Genomic DNA, 20,494 nt, shown 5'->3' on the forward strand with positions numbered 1-20,494 from the left:
CCTGCAACGTCAGCATCCCATGCAGACGCTGACTCGTGTCCTGCCTGCTGCTTCCAGTCTGGCTCCCTGCTAATGACCCAGGAGAGCAGTGGGAAGTGGCCCAAGTGTTTGGGCCTCTGCTCCCCTGGGGGAGACCCAGATGAATTCCATGGCTTCTGGCTTCTGCCTGGCCCAGCACTGCAGCCGTTTGGGGAATAAAGCAGCAGATAAACAGTCTCTCTCTCTCCCTCCCTCCCTCTCCCCCTCTCTCTCTAATTCTGCCTCTATAGAAGTAAAATTAACACTTCAAGATGCAATGACTTTAACAGCCCTTTTCTCAACTGTTGAACAGTTTTTTTCATACAATTTGTGGAACTATTTACTTAATATAGAGTTAATCATATTGTATAAAGTTAATTGAAAATAGATTGTAAAAAATAAGAATGGGAATAGGAGAAGGATGAGGAAGAGGAATGGGAGTGTGGGTGGGAGGGCAGATACAGTGGGAAGAATCACTATATTCCTAAAGTTGTATTTATGAAAAAATAAATAAATAAATTGTTATAAAAAATGAATAATGTAGGGAACTACCCTCCTCAGTGAAAATTTCCCCTTACGTCAAGTAACTTGTCAGTTTCCCCTTATGTCAAGCTTAGAGCGAGTTACAGATGGGTGAAATGGAAAGCTTGGAAAAATCTTTTGTGCAGACAGAATGTCTGATTGCACTTTGATCACAGGCTGTAGAAACATTTTTTCTAACTGAATGCAATCTTACTGTCAGCACTAGGATGATCTCCTTGCCATGACGATTAATTTTCAGTCATTTACAAAATATCTCATCAACTACTATCAACTCTACAATCTTGCTTTTGTTTCAGTCTAATGTAGACACAGCTTTTCCATAATTCCTCAGATAGGATGCTTTTTAAAGTGGTTGTACACAACATACAACAGTCTGACAAGACCAAGTTGAATTTGTTGTCAGAAAATGGTGCCCCTCACAAAATCTAAGAAACAATGAAAGGAACAGACTTGAGCTGGACATAAACAAGGCAGCAGGAGCTAAACAGCAGCCTTCTCCCAGAGCCTGTCCTTGGGTCATTCACTGAGATCCAGAGCTCCAGGAGAAAAGGCAGAGTTGGTCCTGCCTAGTGCGCTTGCCCCACTGGGCTGGAGGAGTGCCTCTGCTGTGGGTCCCACCATGACCTCACAGGTGCAGAAGAATTCCTTCAGGAGAACTCAGGACACTTCCCAGAGAGGGAAGCTGACAAGCTAGAAAACAGAAGATCTGCTGTAATTCTACTGGTAAAAGCAAAACTTCGGCTTAAGAAAAAAAAAAAGTGAAATAACAATCACACTCCCTCCTCAGATTCTGCTCACCTCCCCTTTGTAGTTCACAGGAAAAAATGGATTAACAGGGTGGAAGTATCAGCAATTGAACTTAAATCTTAGAGAACAAATTGCATTCGTGAAGTTTTGTCTTCTATCTTTTGTTGCCATAGGTCTTGATACTATAAAGATCTTGTATAATTTTTGATAGAAGTCATGGCTTTGGAGATAAACGGACCTAATTTAAATCCTAATTTCTACATTTTCTAGAAAATTTCCCAGAAAATAATTTACCCTTGAAGATTTATCTCTTCCTATGGTGACGTGAACACTTACCTCATGGAGTTCCTTTGGAAATTTTTCCTGATATTTAGAAAATGATCAACAAATGATGTTGGTGTTGATAGTCACATGTGATTTTTGATTATTCAGGCGATGCCCTTATCAAGAAGTCAGACCTCTATGAGTGAAATAACTCACTGAAAAAATATTGATTGAGCCCTTAATTCTGTGTCAGAGTATGAGAGATGGGCATGTTAGTAAGGGTTTACAGATACTGTAATAATTTCTAGAACAGAGAAGCCAAGGGAACATAGAAGGGAAGAACTTCGCTTTTCCCCCAGGGTTAAAAAGCAGCGCTGGGGGTTACAGCAACACTGGAACAAAGCATTTGTAGTTACAAGACGTCAGGAACCCAACAAAAGTCTCTGTGGAGAACTCACTCACTTTGTAACATGCTGACAAGTTGTGTACATCCTAAGACCTGTCTGACACTTGTGTATTTGTTATGCCTATTTGCTGTTCTCACTCAAACACTCTTCTACATTGTTAATGTAAATGAAATTACATTATGAGAATTAAAAGTTTAAAATTTCAGATCCCTACTGTGTTCTGTTCCTTTGAACCTCATATTTAAGACTTTTTCTTCCTACCAAGGAAATGTAGAAAATAAATACCAGCTGTGTGATGCCACTGAACTAACTATAAGATGGTGCTTTACCTGCTCCTTGTTCACCAGATATTTTAAGAAATTCCAGTACTGTGGATACGCGCCGCATGTGCGAAGCTGTAAACCCAACACAGACGGAATTTCGTCGGTGGAGAATCTCCTGGCAAGCATTCTCCAGAGAGTGTTTGTCTGGGTGGTCTCCGCAGTTACCTGCTTTGGGAACGTTTTTGTCATCTGCATGCGCCCTTACATCAGGTCTGAAAACAAGCTGCACGCCCTGTCAATCATTTCTCTCTGCTGTGAGTATTTCCTGGTTGAAGAGGAATCACGGTTTTGAAATATGCTGAAGTGTTGCTGGTAAAAAAATAAGTTCTGTGAAGGGCAGGATTATGGGTTTTTAAAATTGTCTTCATTATATGTCGTTTTCACATTTCCTTCAATGAAAATAGCATTACTTTAGTGATAAGAAAGAAAATAAGTTTCAGCCAGCGCCGTGGCTCACTAGGCTAATCCTCAGCCTTGTGGTGCTGGCACCCCGGGTTCTAGTCCCGGTCGGGGCGCCGGATTCTGTCCCGGTTGCCCCTCTTCCAGGCCAGCTCTCTGCTGTGGCCAGGGAGTGCAGTGGAGGATGGCCCAAGTGTTTGGGCCCTGCACCCCATGGGAGACCAGGAGAAGCACCTGGCTCCTGCCTTCGGATCAGCGCGTTGGCCGCGGCGGCCATTGGAGGGTGAACCAATGGCAAAGGAAGATCTTTCTCTCTGTCTCTCTCTCACTATCCACTCTGCCTGTCAAAAAAAAAAAATAATAATAAGTTTCTAAAACAACAAAATGCAGTTATCTTCAACAGGTGAACGAAGCTCTCGTTCATTAGTTTTCTCTCATATAGTAGCTCATATAGAGGCATACTGTGTTGACACTTCTAAAATATTTTATTACAAATAAAATTGCAAACATCCATGGTCATCACATTTTTATATCCTGATACATAGTTACTTTTTTATCTGGGTATCCAGTTCATAGATATTGATTCAGTGGCTGATTATTTTTCTGATGTCTGAGATACTAGAATCCTTTGTATTCATAACTTGAAATATATAAATGAGAAAACTTTTTCATGTAGTAATAACTTTTTAATAGTTTTTGGAATGTGGTTGCAAGGTATGATGTTAAATGAGGACCACAAAGAAAAATAAATGAGAAACTAGTTCTTAGGCTGGTCATAGTCTTTGTCACGTGGCCTAGAGTGTTCTCCCTCAGACAGGTAAAGCACCAGTCTGCACAGTGTTCTACTTTTTTATGTGTGCATTGGCCCATGAACAGCCCTCACCCCACCCTAGTTTTTTTTTTTTTTTTTATTGCAAGTTACACATGATAAATAGAACTCAAACTGTTTACCACATTATATTGTTAGCTACAAAATCTTGAGTACGGTCAATTTCAATCCTAAAGAATTAGAGTTGGCTTTATGATTTATACAGTGATGTGATCTTGGGAACTTTGGAATGCTTGCACAATCAAAAACTCCCAAACACTTTCTGATATGTTTGCTTAAAAAGAAAATAAGCCAAATAGTGTGGCACATTAAGAGCTAATTTTTGGAGTGGGAGAACCTAAAAAGAAACAGAGAAAGATGTAAAAGTGGGAAGAAAGAATCAGGAAGAACAATGTCGCTTAGACCAGCTCTGGTAAGTAATTTAAGTCCCCCAGAACTGTATGGACAGCAGAGCATTTCATAATTATTCATACCTTCTAAATTACAGACTTCAAAATTCATAGCCATCACTCTGTCCAGAGCATTTCATAATTATTCATACCTTCTAAATTACAGACTTCAAAATTCATAGCCATCACTCTGTCACGGCGGCTTCCAAGTTGATTTCTCTAAGTTTTCAGATGTTTCTTCAGCTTGTTGAGCTGGGAGATGTTCAGTGAAAGAGCTGAGCCGAGTAACACTAGCCCCATCTAGGCTCCTGACTGAATGCTCAACAGAGCTACATTGTATTCATTTGTTTCACAATTTTGCTTGGTTGGTCCAGAATGGAGCACAAAACAGACAAGACCTCTGCTTCCACATTTGCATTTTAAAGGAAACCAAAGAAATGATTACTTAATTAACTGCTAAGAGAATGGCTACTAAAAAGACTTGACAAATAGGTCCTCAGCCATAAATGAATCCTTAGATGAATACAAATTACTTCTATCCAAGATAGAAGAAACTTGGCTATTTTTTTTCTAATATTAAAAATAGCATTGCTTACTGATCATTTCATTATAACCATCTTTTCTGCATATTTATGGAACTTTCTGACCCTTCTAGGTGCTGACTGCTTGATGGGAATCTATTTGTTTGTGATTGGAGCCTTTGACCTGAAGTTCCGCGGGGAATACAACAAGCACGCGCGGGTTTGGATGGAGAGTATTCATTGTCAGCTCATGGGGTCTTTGGCCATTCTGTCCACCGAAGTATCAGTTCTGCTTCTGACATTCTTGACTCTGGAAAAGTACATCTGCGTTGTGTATCCTTTCCGATGTTTAAGACCTCAAAAATGCAGAACAATCACAGCTCTGCTTCTCATCTGGATGACTGGGTTTCTGGTGGCTTTCACCCCGCTAAGCAATAAGGAATTCTTCAGAAACTTCTATGGCACCAACGGAGTATGCTTTCCTCTCCACTCAGAAGATGCAGAAAGTACCGGAGCCCAGATCTACTCAGTGACAATCTTTCTGGGTAAGGCCCTCGGGTACAAACCCTTCATTCAGCTGCGGGGACGACTCACGGCGTGAAACTCACTGTGCCTGCTAAGGGCTATGTTTGTTTATTATTATTATTATTATTATTATTGACAGGCAGAGTGGACAGTGAGAGAGAGAGACAGAGAGAAAGGTCTTCCCTTGCCATTGGTTCACCCTCCAAAGGCCGCCGCGGCCAGCGCACCATGCTGATCTGAAGGCAGGAGCCAGGTGCTTCTCCTGGTCTCCCAAGCGGTGCAGGGCCCAAGCACTTGGGCCATCCTCCACTGCACTCCCGGGCCACAGCAGAGAGCTGGCCTGGAAGAGGGGCAACCGGGACAGAATCTGGCGCCCCGACCAGGACTAGAACCCGGTGTGCCGGCACCGCAAGGCGGAGGCTTAGCCTAGTGACCCGCGGCGCCGGCCCATGGGCTATAAGTTTTTACCAAAAGTTTCTAACCAATGTTCTGCAGCAAGGCTGGGGCCGAATTCCATCAGAATCCCCAGTAGGAATGTTTTTCTCCCAAATTACCCTTTTATTATATGAATTCCAAACTGACATGTTTTATGAAAGATAGTAAACACTTGTATCTCATGAATTCACCTTAATAATACCAAGCAAAACATAAATTCACTCTTTTCTTTCCCTTTACAATAAAACGTAATGCTACTTGTGACCTTTTCAAACACATGTGCGTACCCACACATCTTTGGTTTAAGAGTATGTATACAACTGTTCTAAATTAGCCATGTAAAAATATTCTCAAAGTACAGCACAAAGTAATTAAATTATGAAAAAAAGTCACTAAGACTAGAAAGCTTGAAGGGCCAGATAGTAAGTAAATGGCTCTAATTTCATCTTAGTGTGCCATCTTTAAATGAAACATCTCACTATCATTCAGTACTTCATCTGCAAAAAAAAAAAAAAAAATGACCTTTACACACCTTCGTAATTCTTTATGAAGAATAAAAAATACATTATGGTTGTTATATCTTTAATAACACCTTAAGAATATGTTTTATCTGTTTGTTTTTAAAAAAATACTTGTGTCCATTAATAGTGCTTCTTGGGTTCTAAACAGGTGTCAACTTGGCGGCATTTCTCATCATAGTCTTTTCCTACGGAAGCATGTTTTACAGTGTCCATCAAAGTGCCATCACAGCAACTGAAATACGGACTCAAGTTAAAAGAGAGGTGGCCCTGGCCAAGCGCTTCTTCTTTATCGTGTTTACTGATGCATTGTGCTGGATCCCCATTTTTGTGCTGAAATTTCTTTCACTGCTTCAGGTAGAAATACCAGGTACAGCTTGCTTTCTTTGGAGAAATAATACATCTTTTCTCTCTCTCTCTCTTTTTTTTTTTTTTTTTTTTTTTTTTGAGGCAGAGTGGACAGTGAGAGAGAGAGACAGAGAGAAAGGTCTTCCTTTTGCCGTTGGTTCACCCTCCAATGGCTGCCGCGGCCAGTGCACTACGGCCGGCGCCCCACGCTGACCCGAAGGCAGGAGCCAGGTGCTTCTCCTGGTCTCCCATGGGGTGCAGGGCCCAAGCACTTGGGCCATCCTCCACTGTCTTCCTAGGCCACAGCGGAGAGCTGGCCTGGAAGAGGGGCAACCAGGACAGAATCCGGTGCCCTGACCGGGACTAGAACCCGGTGTGCCGGCGCCGCTAGGCGGAGGATTAGCCTAGTGACCCGTGGCGCTGGCCGAAATAATACATCTTATTGTAAGTTTATGTTTATGTCTGTGCAGTGTTCTTCCAAGAAAGATGAGTAGGATTCTTAACCCTAACTAGTTGTTGTAAGAATCAAAGTCGGGGTCAGATACACTTTAGCTCTATTCCCCAACAAGCATTTTCTGGAAATAAGCCATTCAGTTTTTCCATAAATGCTTAATATCACAATTGCAACAAAGGAACAATGATCAAAATGTGTAACATGGGTGTTGATATTAATTGCATGCTTAAAATGACTAGAAAAGAATATAGGTCAAAGTATTAATCCCAAAATTGCTTCATTTTTTAGAATGTAAGAAATGTTTCCTCTTCGAATACATACATTTTAGAGAATATTACCCCTGAGTGTGAAAAACAATAGGAAAAAAATCTTGGTAACTAAAAATGACATGCATCACATCCATTAGAGTGGCTGTTATTCTAAAACACACAGTCACACACACAAAAGCAAGTGTGGCTGAGGGTGTGGGGAAACTGGAATCCTTGTGCACTGCTCCTCCAGGCCAGCTCTCTGCTGTGGCCCGGGAGTGCAGTGGAGGATGGCCCAAGTCCTTGGGCCCTGCACCCCATGGGAGACCAGGAGAAGCACCTGGCTCCTGGCTCCTGCCATCGGATCAGCGCGGTGCGCCAGCCATAGTGGCCATTTGGGGGGTGATCCAACAGAAAAGGAAGACCTTTCTGTTTCTGTCACTCACTGTCTAACTCTGCCTGTCTATATATATATATATATATATATATATATATATATAAAATGGTGCTGGCTGTTGAAAACAATATGACACTGCTACAAAAATTAACCATAAAATTAACACACAACCCAGTAGCTCCGATTCTCAGTCATTCCCAAAGGCATTGAAAGTAAGGACACCAATATTTGTACATCTATGTTCATAGTAGCATCATTCACAGTAGCCAAAATATGAAGCAATGAATGTGTCCAGAGATGGGTAAAAGGATAAACAAAATGTCTGCTATAGGCAGAGAATGGGTTGTCACTCAGCCTCGAGGGAGGAAATTCTGACACATTCTGCAATATGAATGAACCCTGAAGATGTCGTATTAAGTGAAGTAAGACAGATGCAAGTGGTAAATATTTTATGATTCCACTTACATGAAGTTCAGGAGTAGTTAAATGCACAGAGTAAATACAGAGTGGTGATTTCTAGGGACTGGTGTGGGGAGAAGGGGAGGCCGTGTTTAATGAGTATAGTTTCAGTATGGGATGGGGGGAGGTTCTGGAGGTAGATAGAGGTAGATGTGGCCCAACAATGTGTAGGGATTCAATGTCTCTGAACCATACATATTTAAAATGGTACATTTTGTGATATATATATATATATAACCACATTTAAAATGTGAGTATCCTGTTAGTTGTATATAAAATACAATACATACTCACAATTTTAAAATTTATAAATATATATAATTTTGATTTTATTTTATCCCATGGATGATGGTAATGGTACCTTAAATTTTATAAACACAACAAAAAGAAAGACTAGCATCTGTAATGTTATAATACCAATCTAAACATTTCATATTTGCAAATCTTAAACGCCCTTATTCCCCCTATGTTGATTCTAATTCTTTCATTTTTGAGTCATCATCCATCATACTGTTTTTTAGAAATGTATTTGAAAGAACAGAGAGAGCAAGCTTCTCTGGTTCACTTTCCAGATGCCTGCAACAGCCATGGTTGAGCCAGGCTAAAAAGGCAGAAGCCCGGAACTCCATCCAGTTTTCCTGCATGGGAGGCAGGGAACAACTACTGGAGCCATAACCTGCTGGCACTCAAACCCAGGGACTCCATTATGGGATGCAGGCATCCCAAGCAGCAACTTAACCACTGAGCCAGACTTCTGTGTCCATTGTAATCTTATGATCTCATTTTAAATTATTTGGTTTTATTTTATTTTTAAAATGCCTATTAATATGTATTACTTACATGTCTTATGAGGTACAGCATAATATTTGTATATATTTCATACACTGATTAAATCAGGCAAGTAACATTTCTATTGCCTTATATTTTTATTTTATTTACTTGAGAAGCAGAAAGACTGAGAGAAACAGATAGATAGACAGTTCACATCTGCTCTTCCATCCCTAAATGCCCACAACAGCCAAGGCCACGCCAGACTCTAAAATGGTCTCCTTTTTTCTGTTCCAGGTACCATAACTTCTTGGGTAGTGATTTTTATTCTGCCCATCAACAGTGCTTTGAACCCAATTCTCTATACGTTGACTACGAGACCTTTCAAAGAAATGATCCGTCAGTTTTGGTTTGACTACAGGCAAAGAAGGTCTATTGACAGCAAAGGAAGCCAGAAAACATGTGCTCCGTCGTTCATCTGGGTGGAGATGTGGCCACTGCAGGAGATGCCGCCTGAGCTCATAAAGCCACCTGTTTTCCCAGACAGGTGTGAGATAACACTCATTTCTCAGCCACCTAGACTCAACTCCTTCACATGACCACTCTGCAGCCCCTTGCTTCACAGACAATGCTGTCTGGTTCTTCTGGAGGAAATAGGAGTAAATATCACAAAATTAATAACCTCTACTAATGGCTAAGACAAATTAGCATACAAGGCCATGAAGACAAAATCGTCCAATGCTCGTGTAAAAGGAAGTAATTACACTGATAATGTGTATATAGTAGCACATATTTTGCATCGCGAATTAAGAGAAATCTACTTCAGAGGGATTCGCGGCTTCTTCTAACATGCGTTTACTGAGTCTCACCACGTGCACGACACTGTGGCGAATTCCTGGAAGCAGACGGTACGGAACCTCGTATTCTGTAAATTGTGAGGAACTCTACACCAAGTCCACCTGCAGCTCCTCATTTAAAGTAGAGCTTTGTCTGTCGTACATAACAGCAAACATAAAAATTATGAACATTTTTAAATAAATGTTTACAGTTTGGATACTCAGTGTAACTACACCAGAGAAAATTTCTGATTGTTTGCGAAATACAGACATTCTGTTTTAAGAATCCACTGCTGTGGTTTGTGTCCTGAGTGTTCCCCATAGTCCTGTGTATGTTGAAGATGGGTCCCCAAAATCTTATGTTACTGGCACCAAGAAGATGGGCGCATAATCCAAGCGTGATGTTTGGAGGTAGGACCACTGCGGGTGGTCACTGAATTGGATTGATGGAGCCCCGTGACCAAATCTTGGTGGCTTTTATAAGAGCCCACATTGAGAAGACAAAAAGTGTGCTCACTGACTCTTAGCGTGTGATGCTCTTACCACACGGGGGCTGTGCCAGCAGGAGCACCATCAGAGGCCAAGCCAATGGGGCCTCCCGATCTTGGACTTGAACCTCCAAAGCTGTGAGCTAAATAAACCTCTCTTTCATAAGAAGCTTGTGTCAAGTATTTTATTGTATTATCAAGAAGCTGACTGATGCATCCTTTTTTTCTTCAAGTCTCCATACACTTGACAGCCAATAAAACAACTTTATGACTGTAAAAAATGCTTTGTTAGAAACTCAAAAATAGCACTTCTCTTTCATTGCCTGCACAATTTTCTTTTTGCTTTAAGTCATCATCATCTTATGAGACTGGAATAGGAGAACAGGAGTCTTGCAAAGAAGAGAATCAGGACAGAATGTGGATAAAGATTTGGATCAGAGGAACAGGACCGAGAGTCCAGAAATAAGCCCTCACATTTTCAGTCGATTGATTCTAACCAGGGTGCCAAGACAGTCATGTGAAGAAGGGAGAGCATTTTGTTTTTTACTTTAGTTACTTGAGAGGTAGAAAGATGGAGACAGAAAGAATTCCCATTTACTGATTTACTCTCCAGGTGCCTGCAATAGCTAGATTTGGGCCCAGCCAAAGCCAGAAGCTGGGAACTCTATACAGGCCTCACGTATCATCAGTGCAGTGACCTGACTACCTGAGTCATCAGCTGCTGCCTCCCAGGTCGCACATTAGTCGGACGCTGGGATAAGGAGCAGAATTAGGCTCTCCGGTGTGGGATGATAGCTCAGCCAGTAGGCCAAGAATCTGCCCAAGAACAGTCTTCTCAATAAAATACACTGCCAACAACTGGAAATCCACATGCAAAGGAGTAAAACTGGAGCCCTGTTTCATACCCAATATTAAAATTAACTCAAAATCAATCAACACACTAAATATAAGAGCTGGAACCATAAAAGTTTTAGAAGAAAACACAGGATGAATCCTCCTCAAGACTCTGAATTTGGCAGTAGATTTCTAGACCATCTAGTCGTATCTAGATGATGTGTGTGTATATATATATATACACACAAATTAGATTTCATCTAAATTAAAATCTTTGTGCATAAAAGATAATACTAACAAAGCAAAAAGACAACCTACCAAAGTGGAATATTTACAGTGATATTTATGAAAAGGGCATAATATCTAGATTTCATAAAGAACTTCTAACTCAACAACAAACTCAAAAATAGGTAACAGACTTGAATAAACATTTCTCCAAAGAAGATATACAAATGGCCAATAAGCCCCTGAAAAGCTCAACATCACTCATCATTAGGGAAATTGCAAGTGGCAGCTTAACCTGCTGGGCTACCATACCAGCCCCTGTGTACAAATTCTGGATACCTTTTAACAAACTGTTATTTCCTTGAATAGATACTTTATATTGTTTTAGCTTTTTAAAAAATATCATAATCGGAGCAAGCTGATTAAAGTTTTAGGTAGCAGCTTCCTTTTGTGAAAAGAACTTCTGAGGCTTGGTTCTTCTCTTCACCTGACAAACTGCTTGTTTGTGTGATTTTCTGTAATGTTAATCCCATAAACAGGACAGTCCACTTTGCCAACTTGTTTCAAAGTGGATGTAGGGGTGCCTTGGTGCCACTGACATAAGAACTAGGCAGTTATAGTTTAAGTGAGCTGGGAATCATTTCTTCCTGCAGAATGTTGCTGTCTCTCTAACTGTCAGTTTGATATGCCCAGCTCTTCAGGATGCACTGTAGCATCCTGGACCAAGGCGTATGCTCACACCTCATCCCATCTGCATATCCAATGAGGTACCACCCCCTACATTATAAAAAAAAAAAAGGAGAAAGGATTCCAAGATGGCTGAATAGGAAAAAGACATGCCGATTTTGACCAGGGAAAGATAACAGAAGAAAATCAAAGGAAGTGCATTTCCAGAGGAGAGTGCGAGAGAAGTTTGCAGTGGAAATTCTACAGAAGCAGAGAGACACCGTGGGGCAGCGCCGACAGTATGAACACGCAGCAGCGAGCAGGGACACCACTCAAAACTCCTGCAGCCAAGGGCCGGAGGAGATGCCAGCTTCTGAGAGCAAACTGTGGCAGCCCTGTCACTAGTGACATTACATGAGGGACACCATTGCACCACACTGACTGTGAGTCCATTCTGGAGCCCTGCAGGGCCCCATGAAAGAAAATCATGTTTATTTTTTCCCATCCCCTGACAAAGCACCTGCCTGACAGCAGGGAGAAAGCACCATCGTAATGCCAGTAGAGGCTATGGTGGCTTTCTCATTTCCCCACTGACTTTAGTCTGGCCTGGAGGGTTGGTGGGGTGCTGTGCACCCACTTAGGACTCTGAGGTGTTCCCCTCCACCCACCCAGTCACAGGCTCCTGGGCTCAATCTGCTAAGGCAGGGTGCCCATAGACATCTGCTCTGGGAATGACTCTGCTTTCTCTGTGGACGGGGCAGGCATATGGGGCTGAGAGTGGATCTGCTGCACCCTGTGACTGTGGGAGCCTTGCACACTATGAATGTGGGGACTCTGTGACTGTGCTATAGAGTGTCGGGTGTAGCTGGGTCTCTGGACAATAACTCTGTCTGGCCTCAGAGGCTCAGAGCTCCCAGTCACTGGGGTAGATCATTGTGGAGGGTTCCATGCTCACACTGAAGACAGCACAGACCCTTTGTGTGGTTCACCCACCTGCATGGGTGGGGGTTGTAGCCACTGTGGGCCAACCATGGAGACTGAATACCTTGGAAGAGAGGAGGTAACCATGCGTCTCTGTTGCTGTGGATTTGTTCTGATAGGAGGAGCTCAGTGGGGGCAGGAGGCGTGGGGTCACCACACAGACGCTGGGAGTCAGGTGAAAGCGGACCAGAGGCAAGCAATAAATTCAAAGAAATCTAGTTCTTTGAAAAAATAAATTGATAAACCATTGGCCGAACCAAAAAAAGAGAACACACTAATGAATAAAATCAGAGATGAAAAAGGAGTAATAACAGCAGATACAACAGAAATAAAAAAGTCATCAGGAATTACTACAAATAGCTGTAAACCAACAAACTGGGAAACCTAGAAGAAATGGACAGATTCCTAGACACACATAATTGAGTCAGAAAGGTGTAGAAAAACTAAATAGGGCCAGCACTTTGGTGCAGCAGGTAAAGCCGCCATCTGTAGTGTCGGCATCCTATATGGCCAGTTCAAGTCCCAGATGCTCCACTTCCGATCCAGCTCTCTGCTGTGGCCTGGGAAAGCAGTAGAAGATGGCCCAAGTCCTTGGGTACCAGCACCCACGTGGGAGACCCAGAGCAAGCCCCTGGCTCCTGGCTTCAGATTGGCGCAGCTCCGGCCATTGTGGCCAATTGGGAAGTAAACCAGCGGGTGGAAGATGTCTCTCTCTATCTCTTTCCTCTCCTTCTTGCTCTATGTTACTCTGACTTTCAAATAAATAAATAAATCTTAATATTAAAAAAAGAAAAGCTAAACAGACCAATAACCAGGATGAAGATTAAATCAGTAATAAGGACTCTCCCAACAAAGAAATGCCCAGGACTGGATGCCTTCACTGCAATATTCTACCAGACATTGAAAGAACTCATTTCAATTCTTCTTTAACTGTTCAGAAAAATTTAAAAGGAGAGAATCCTCCCAAACTCCTTCTCTGATACCAGCTTCACCTTAATGTCTAAACCAAAAAAGATACAAAAAATAAAGAGAACTATAGACCAATACCCCTGATGAACATAGGTGCAAAAATCCTCAACAAAATACTGGCTAATGAGACCCAACAACACAGGAAGATCATTCACCAGGATCAAGTGGGATTTATCCGTAGTATGCAGTGATGTTTCAATATTTGCAAATCAATAAATGTGATACATCATGCTAACAAATTGAAGAATAAAGATGATATAGTTATCTCAATAGATGCAGAGACAGCAGTTGATCAAATACAACATCCTTTCATGATGCAAAGCTTATGCAAACTGGGTATATAGAAGGAGCATTCCTCAACAAAAGGCAATATATGACAAACCTACAGCCAGCATCATACTGAATGGGGAAAAGTTGGAATAATTTCCACTAAAATCTAGAAACAGACAAGGATGCCTACCTTTTCAACTGCTATTCAGTATAGTCCTGGAGGTTTTAGCCAGAGCCATTAGGAAAGAAAAAGAAATCAAATTGGAAAGGAGAAAGGCAAATTATCCCTGTTTGCAGATCACATGATTCTACACAAAGGGGAACCAAAGACTCCACTGAGAGACTACTGGAACTCACAGAAGAGTTTGGTAAATCAGTAGCCTCTATACACAGTGCCACGGCTGAGAAGGAACTAAGATCAATCTCATTCACAATAGTAACAACAAAAAAAAATTCTGGGGCCGGCACTGTGGCCCAGCAGGTTAACGCCCTGGCCTGAAGCACCGGCATCCCATATGGGCGCTGGTTTGAGACCCAGCTGCTCCACTTCCCATCCAGCTCTCTGCTATGGCCTGGGAGAGCAGTAGAGGATGCCCCAAGTCCTTGGGCCCCTGCACCCATGTGGGAGACCTGGAGGAAGCTCCTGGCTCCTGGCTTCGGATCAGTGAGGTTCCATCTGTTGCAGCCAATTGGGGAGTGAACCATCAGATGGAAGACCCCTTTCTCGCTCACTTGCTCACTCGCTTACTCTACCTCTCCCCTCTCAGTGTAACTCTGACATTCAAATAAATAAATAAATCTTTAAAAAAAAAACCTTAAATACCTGGGGATAAATTTTACCAAGGACCTGAAAGATCTCTACAATGAAAATTACAAAACATTAAGAAATAGAAAACACACACAAAAAAATGAGAAATCATCCATGTTTATGTATCGGAAGAATTAATATCAAAAATATGTCCACAGTACCAAAAAGCAATTTAAGGATTTGATGTGATCCCAATTAAAATACCAATGATGGGGCCGGCACTGTGGCTTAACAGGTAAAGCTGTGGCCTGCCTTGCCAGCATCCCATGTGGGCACTAGTTCGAATCCCAGCTCTCTGCTGTGGCCTGGGAAAGCAGTGTAGGATTGCCTGGGTCCTTCGGCCCCTGTACTCATGTGGGAGACCCAGAGAGGGTTCCTGGCTCCTGGCTTCAGATCTGTGCAGCTTCGGTTATTGCAGCATCTGGGGAGTGAACAAGTGGATGGAAGACTTCTGTCTCTCCCCCTGTCTGTAACTCTACCTCTCAAATAAATAAATAAATCTTTTTTTAAAAAAATGACTTTCTTCTCAGATTCAGAAAAAAGGATGTAAAAATGCATATGGAGCCGGTGCCGTGGCTCACTAGGCTAATCCTCTGCCTTGTGGCACCGGCACACTGGGTTCTAGTCCCGGTCCGGGTGCCGGATTCTGTCCCGGTTGCCCCTCTTCCAGGCCAGCTCTCTGCTGCGGCCCGGGAGTGCAGTGGAGGATGTCCCAAGTGCTTGGGCCCTGCACCCCATGGGAGACCAGGATAAGTACCTGGCTCCTGCCATCCGATCAGCACGGTGCGCCGGCTGCAGCGCGCCAGCTGCGGTGGCCATTGGAGGGTGAACCAACGGCAAAGGAAGACCTTTCTCTCTGTCTCTCTCTCTCACTGTCCACTCTGCCTGTCAAAAAAAATGCATATGGAGGAGCCAGTGCTGTGGTGTAGAGGGTAGAGCTGCTGCCTGCAGTGCCAGCATCCCATATGGGCACCAGTTCAAGCCCCAGCTGCTCCACTTCCGATCCAGCTCTTTGCTAGGGCCTGGGAAAGCAGTAGAAGGTGGCCCAAGTCCTTGGGCCCCTGCACCCATGTGGGAGACCCAGAGGAAGTTCTTGGCTCCTGCCTTTGGATCTGCACAGCTCTAGCTGTTGCAGCCAATTGGGGAGTTAAACAGTGGATGGAAGACCTCTCTCTCTGCCTCTCCTTCTCTCTCTCATATAAATAAATACATCTAAAAAATTCATATGGAAATACAAGAACCCCTAATAGCTATAGTAATATTAAACCACAAAAACAAAGCAGGAGGCATCACAATACCAGACTTCAAGACATACTACAGGGCAGTTAAAATCAAAACAGCCTGATACTGGCACAAAAACAGACATGCAGATCAGTGCAACAGAATAGAAACCCCAGCATTAATCCACGCATCTACAACCAATGAATTTTTGACAAATGAACGGAAATCAATCCCTGGAGCAAGGACAGTCTCTTCAACAAATGGTGCTGGGAAAATTCAATCTACACAGGCAGAAGTCTGAAACAACCCCTACAATACACCTTATACAAAACTCTACAGCCTGATGCCATCAAATCACTAGAGGAAAATATTAGGGAAACCCTGCAAGACATTGGTGTAAGCAAAGACTTCCCAGAAAAGGCTCCAGAAGCACAAGCCATCAAAGCCAAAACTGGCAAATGGGACTACATCCAGCTGAAAAGCTGCTGCACTGCAAGGGAAATACTCAACAGAGTGAGGAGGCAACCAACAGAACGGAGGAAATGTTTGCAAACCGTGCGACTGATAAAGGATTAACATCCAGGATCTAGAAAGACTTCAAGAACAACAGCAGCAAAACAAGCAATCCAGTTAACAAATGGGCAAGGACTTGAACAGGCATGTTTCAAGAGAGGAAATTCAAATGGCCAAGAGACACTTGGAAAAATGCTCAGGATCACTAGCTGTTAGACAAATGAACACACACACACAAGAAAAGGTATCACCTCACCCTAGTTAGGGTGTCTATCATCCTCACTATGTTCCTAAATTTGTATTTATGAAATACATGAAGTTTGTATACCTTAAATAAAAGACTTCTAGGTAACAAAAATCAAAAAACAATAAATGCTGGCAAGTCTCTGGGGGAAAAGGTTCCCTAATCCACTGTTGGTGGGAATGTAAACTAGTACAGCCATTGTGGAAGATGGAGATACCTCAGAGATCTGAATATAGAATTACCATATGACCCGGCCTGAGAATTTACCCAAATGAAATGAAATCCGCATATGAAAGAGTTATCTGTATCCCCATGTTCATTGTAGTTCAATTAGCAATAGCTGGGGCCAGCGATGTAGCATAGCAGGTAAAGCCGCCGCCTGCAGTGCCGGCTACACATTGGCTGGTTCAAGTCTTGGCTGCTCCACTTTCGATCCAGCTCTCTGCTGTTGCCTGGGAATGCAGTAGAAGATGGCCCAAGTCTTTGGGCCCCTGCACCCACTTGGGAAACGGAAGAAGCTCCTGGCTCTTGGCTTTAGATCAGCCCGGCTCCAGCCACTGTGGCCATTTAGGGGGTGAACCAGTGAATGGACAACATTTCTTTCTCAATCTCTCTCTCTCTCTGCCTGTGCCTCTGCTTCTTTGTAACTCGGTCTTTCAAATAAAATAAATAAATCTTTTTTTAAAAAAAATTCACAATAGCTAAGATACAGAATCAACCCATAGTATTCCAACACTGCAAAATAAACTATTCCTGTGTGCACATGAAACCAGTCTTAGCTTAGTATTTCTCTCTCTGCAGGAGGCTAGAACCTGGATTAAAAAAAAAAAAAACTGCTATATTCATTGCCCACATGGGGAGAAGCCTGAGTCATCTTTTCCAGGCAACATGTCCATCTGGGCTCTGCAGTGGTGCTGCCTCTTTTTTTCCCTAAAGCCACCTTTTATTTAAGGAATATAAACTTCATGCATTTCGTAGGTACAACTTTAAGAATATAGTGATTCCTCCTACTATACCCGCCCTCCTGCCCACACTCCCACCCCTCCTCCTCCTCCTCCTCCTCCTCCCTCTCCCATTCCCAGTCCCATTCTCCACCAAGATCCATTTTTGATTAACTTTATACACAGAAGACCAACTCTATACTAAGTAGAGTTCAGCAATTTGCACAAAAAAAAAAAAATAATAAGTAACTGTTCCTCAACAGTCGAGACAAGGCCTGTTCAGAGTCATTGCTTACCTCTTTTTTTTTAATATTAATCTATTTATCTGAAAGGCAGAGTTACAGAGAGGTAGAGGCAGAGAGAGAGGTCTTTGATCCACTCGTCACTCCCCAGTTGGCTGCAATGACTGGAGCTCAGCTGATCCAAGTCAGGAGCTTCTTCCAGGTCTCCCATGTGGCTGCAGAGGCCCAAGGACTTGAGCCATCCTCCACTGCTTTTCCAGGCCATAGTAGAGAGCTGGACCAGAAGTGGAGCAGAAGTTCGAGCCAGGACTTGAACTGTTGCCCATGTGGGATGCCAACACCACGGGCGGTGGCTTTACCTGCTATGCCACAGCACTGGCCCCAGCTTGGCTCTTTTTGAGAACTAAATTTGCTTTCCTTTTCCTTTTCAATAACCCTGGTGTAGAACTACCAGTTTCTCTGATCAATAAATTATCTGCTAATCTGCTCTGCCGCTTTAAAGAATGTCTGAGGCAACAAGGCTGTGTGCTTTGACAGCTAGTTTCTTTGCAGAGGAATAAGGAAAAGGAAGTTTGGGTGATTCCAAAGAAAACTGCTGCAGACGCTTCTGTGCAAAATTCAGGCTTTTTAACAGTTCATCTCATGCATGGTTATTTTTCACGTTCAGCCCCATGATGGTCACACAGGTTGGACACTGGGTTTTGCAGGACAGAATTTCCTTGTACACAGAGAACAGTCTCAAGTGTCTGCCAAGGTACTGAGGCCGTTACCGTGCCAACGTGTGGTAAGTCCAGTTGGTAGCAGAAAGTAGGCATAAACCAAATTCACCACACTCTAGGCAGTGTAAAGTGCTCTCCCTGGCAAAGAAAAGGCACATGGGAGCAACAGAATGGTAACTACTGGTAGCTAACTTACTCTTGAAGCTAGGTCACTCCTACTAGGTTTTTCCTGTCTTTGACAACCGTTCACTGGAGTCCCATTCACTCTCGTTGCTGAAGCGCTCGCTCCTCCTGTCTACAGACTGTGGCAGTCTCATCTGCTTCCGTGGATCAGTTACACACATACCCATGATTCCGTATCTCTGCTTTTAGCCAGTTCTCCCTCATGAACTGGTCGTTTGTGTGCACAACTCAGTAGACATTTCTACTTGAGTGTTTCACTGGCTCTTTTTTTTTATTATTTGTTTTTGAGATACAGAGAGACAGAGATCTCCCATTCATTGTTTCGCTCTTCAGATGCCCACAATGGCAGGGGCTGGCCGGGAGAAGCCAGGACTGGAAGCTCACTCCAGGTCTCCCAGTGGTGGCAGGGACACAGTCACTCCAGCCATCACCTGCTGCATCCCCACGTGCCCATCAGCAGAAAGCTGGAGCCAGGTACTCAGAACCCAGGCACTCTGGTAAAGAGTGTAAGCATCCCAAATGGCATCCTTCTCCACCAAATACCACCCCTCCCTAGCTCCTTAACGTCATGATTTAAAAAAAAAAAAAAAGATTTATTTATTTATTTGAAAGTCAGAGTTACAGAGAGAAAAGGAGAGGCAGAGAGAGAGAGAGAGAGGTCTTCCATCCACAGGTTCACTCTCCAGTTGGTTGCAACGGCCGGAGCTGTACTGATCCGAAGCCAGGAGCCAGGAGCTTCTTCCAGGTCTCCCACGTGGGTGCAGGGGCCCAAGGACTTGGGCCACCTTCTACTGCTTTCCCAGGCCCTAGCAAAGAGCTGGATCAGAAGTGGAGCAGCCAGGACTAGATCCGGCGCCCAGATGGGATGCCGGCACTTCAGGCCAGAGTGTTAACCCGCTACGCCACAGTGCCGGCCCCTTAATGTCGTTATTACATACAGACCTGGAATAGGGCACCTGATTCCCCTTCTCTGGGTCCTGCCTTGATGGTTGACACCACTGGACCAAGCTAGAAATCTGGAAGCCATCCTTGATTCTTCCTTCATCCACCACATCAAATCACTCGGTGATTTGTGATTGACTCTTGTAGATATCCACTTCCCTTCACCCCAATTCCCAATACCTTAGTTTGAGTCAACTTCACGATTCATTGGGATATTTGCAATAACCTCCTGACAAGTCTCTGTGCCTCCAGTTTTAATTTGACTAAGAGCTGTCAGGGGAGAAAATAAAAATGGGTTGGCATTGGTTTGGGGCACTTCAGATGGAGTTGGGAAGCCGTTGTTAAAGTGGATTTCAGACATGTCTGTGGCTGAAACTTTGAATTAGGCTGTCGCTGTACACACCTGGCTGCAAACCCACCTTGGACACGATGAGGCAAACTGCAGTCCACAGCTTTCGTTAGCCATTTGTGAAACTCCCCCCTCCCAGTTCCCGAAATTACCTAGAGACTGAGACAATGTCCAATCCCTTTCTTACAAGAACGCTTGATTCTAGTTAGCATCAGTCACAATTCTTTTAAAGATTTGTTTATTTTAGTCACAATTTTTAAAGGTTTATTGATTTATCTGAAAGACAGTGATAGAGAGAGAATCTTCCATCTGCGGGTTCAGTCACGCAGCCAGGAGCTTCTTCCAATCTCCTATGTGGGTGTAGGGGTGTAAGAACTTGGGCCATCCTCGGCTGCCTTCCCAGGCCATCAGCAATGGAGCAGCCGGGACTCAAACCGGCCCCCATTTGGGATGCTGGCCCCTTCTGTCACA

At 43.3% G+C, this 20,494-nt stretch overlaps 1 protein-coding gene across 7 annotated transcripts in view; it reads left to right on the forward strand.

The window, feature by feature from the left end:
* Positions 1-10,085, forward strand: part of RXFP1 (relaxin family peptide receptor 1) — a 150,966-nt gene extending 140,881 nt beyond the window's left edge. For 5 of the 7 annotated variants that reach the window (XM_089301747.1, XM_089301748.1, XM_051831654.3 and 2 more), the window contains 4 exons: positions 2,327-2,556; positions 4,575-4,985; positions 6,070-6,288; positions 8,890-10,085. In XM_089301747.1, the coding sequence (XP_089157873.1) occupies positions 2,327-2,556; positions 4,575-4,985; positions 6,070-6,288; positions 8,890-9,191 (1,162 nt within the window). In that variant the 3' untranslated portion in view covers positions 9,192-10,085. 7 annotated transcript variants of the gene reach the window in all.
* Positions 10,086-20,494: the final 10,409 nt, after the last annotated feature.

Source organism: Oryctolagus cuniculus, chromosome 8 (assembly GCF_051225735.1).
Source record: "Oryctolagus cuniculus isolate XC-2025 breed Fujian yellow rabbit chromosome 8, ASM5122573v1, whole genome shotgun sequence".
NCBI classification, from domain to species: domain Eukaryota; kingdom Metazoa; phylum Chordata; class Mammalia; order Lagomorpha; family Leporidae; genus Oryctolagus; species Oryctolagus cuniculus.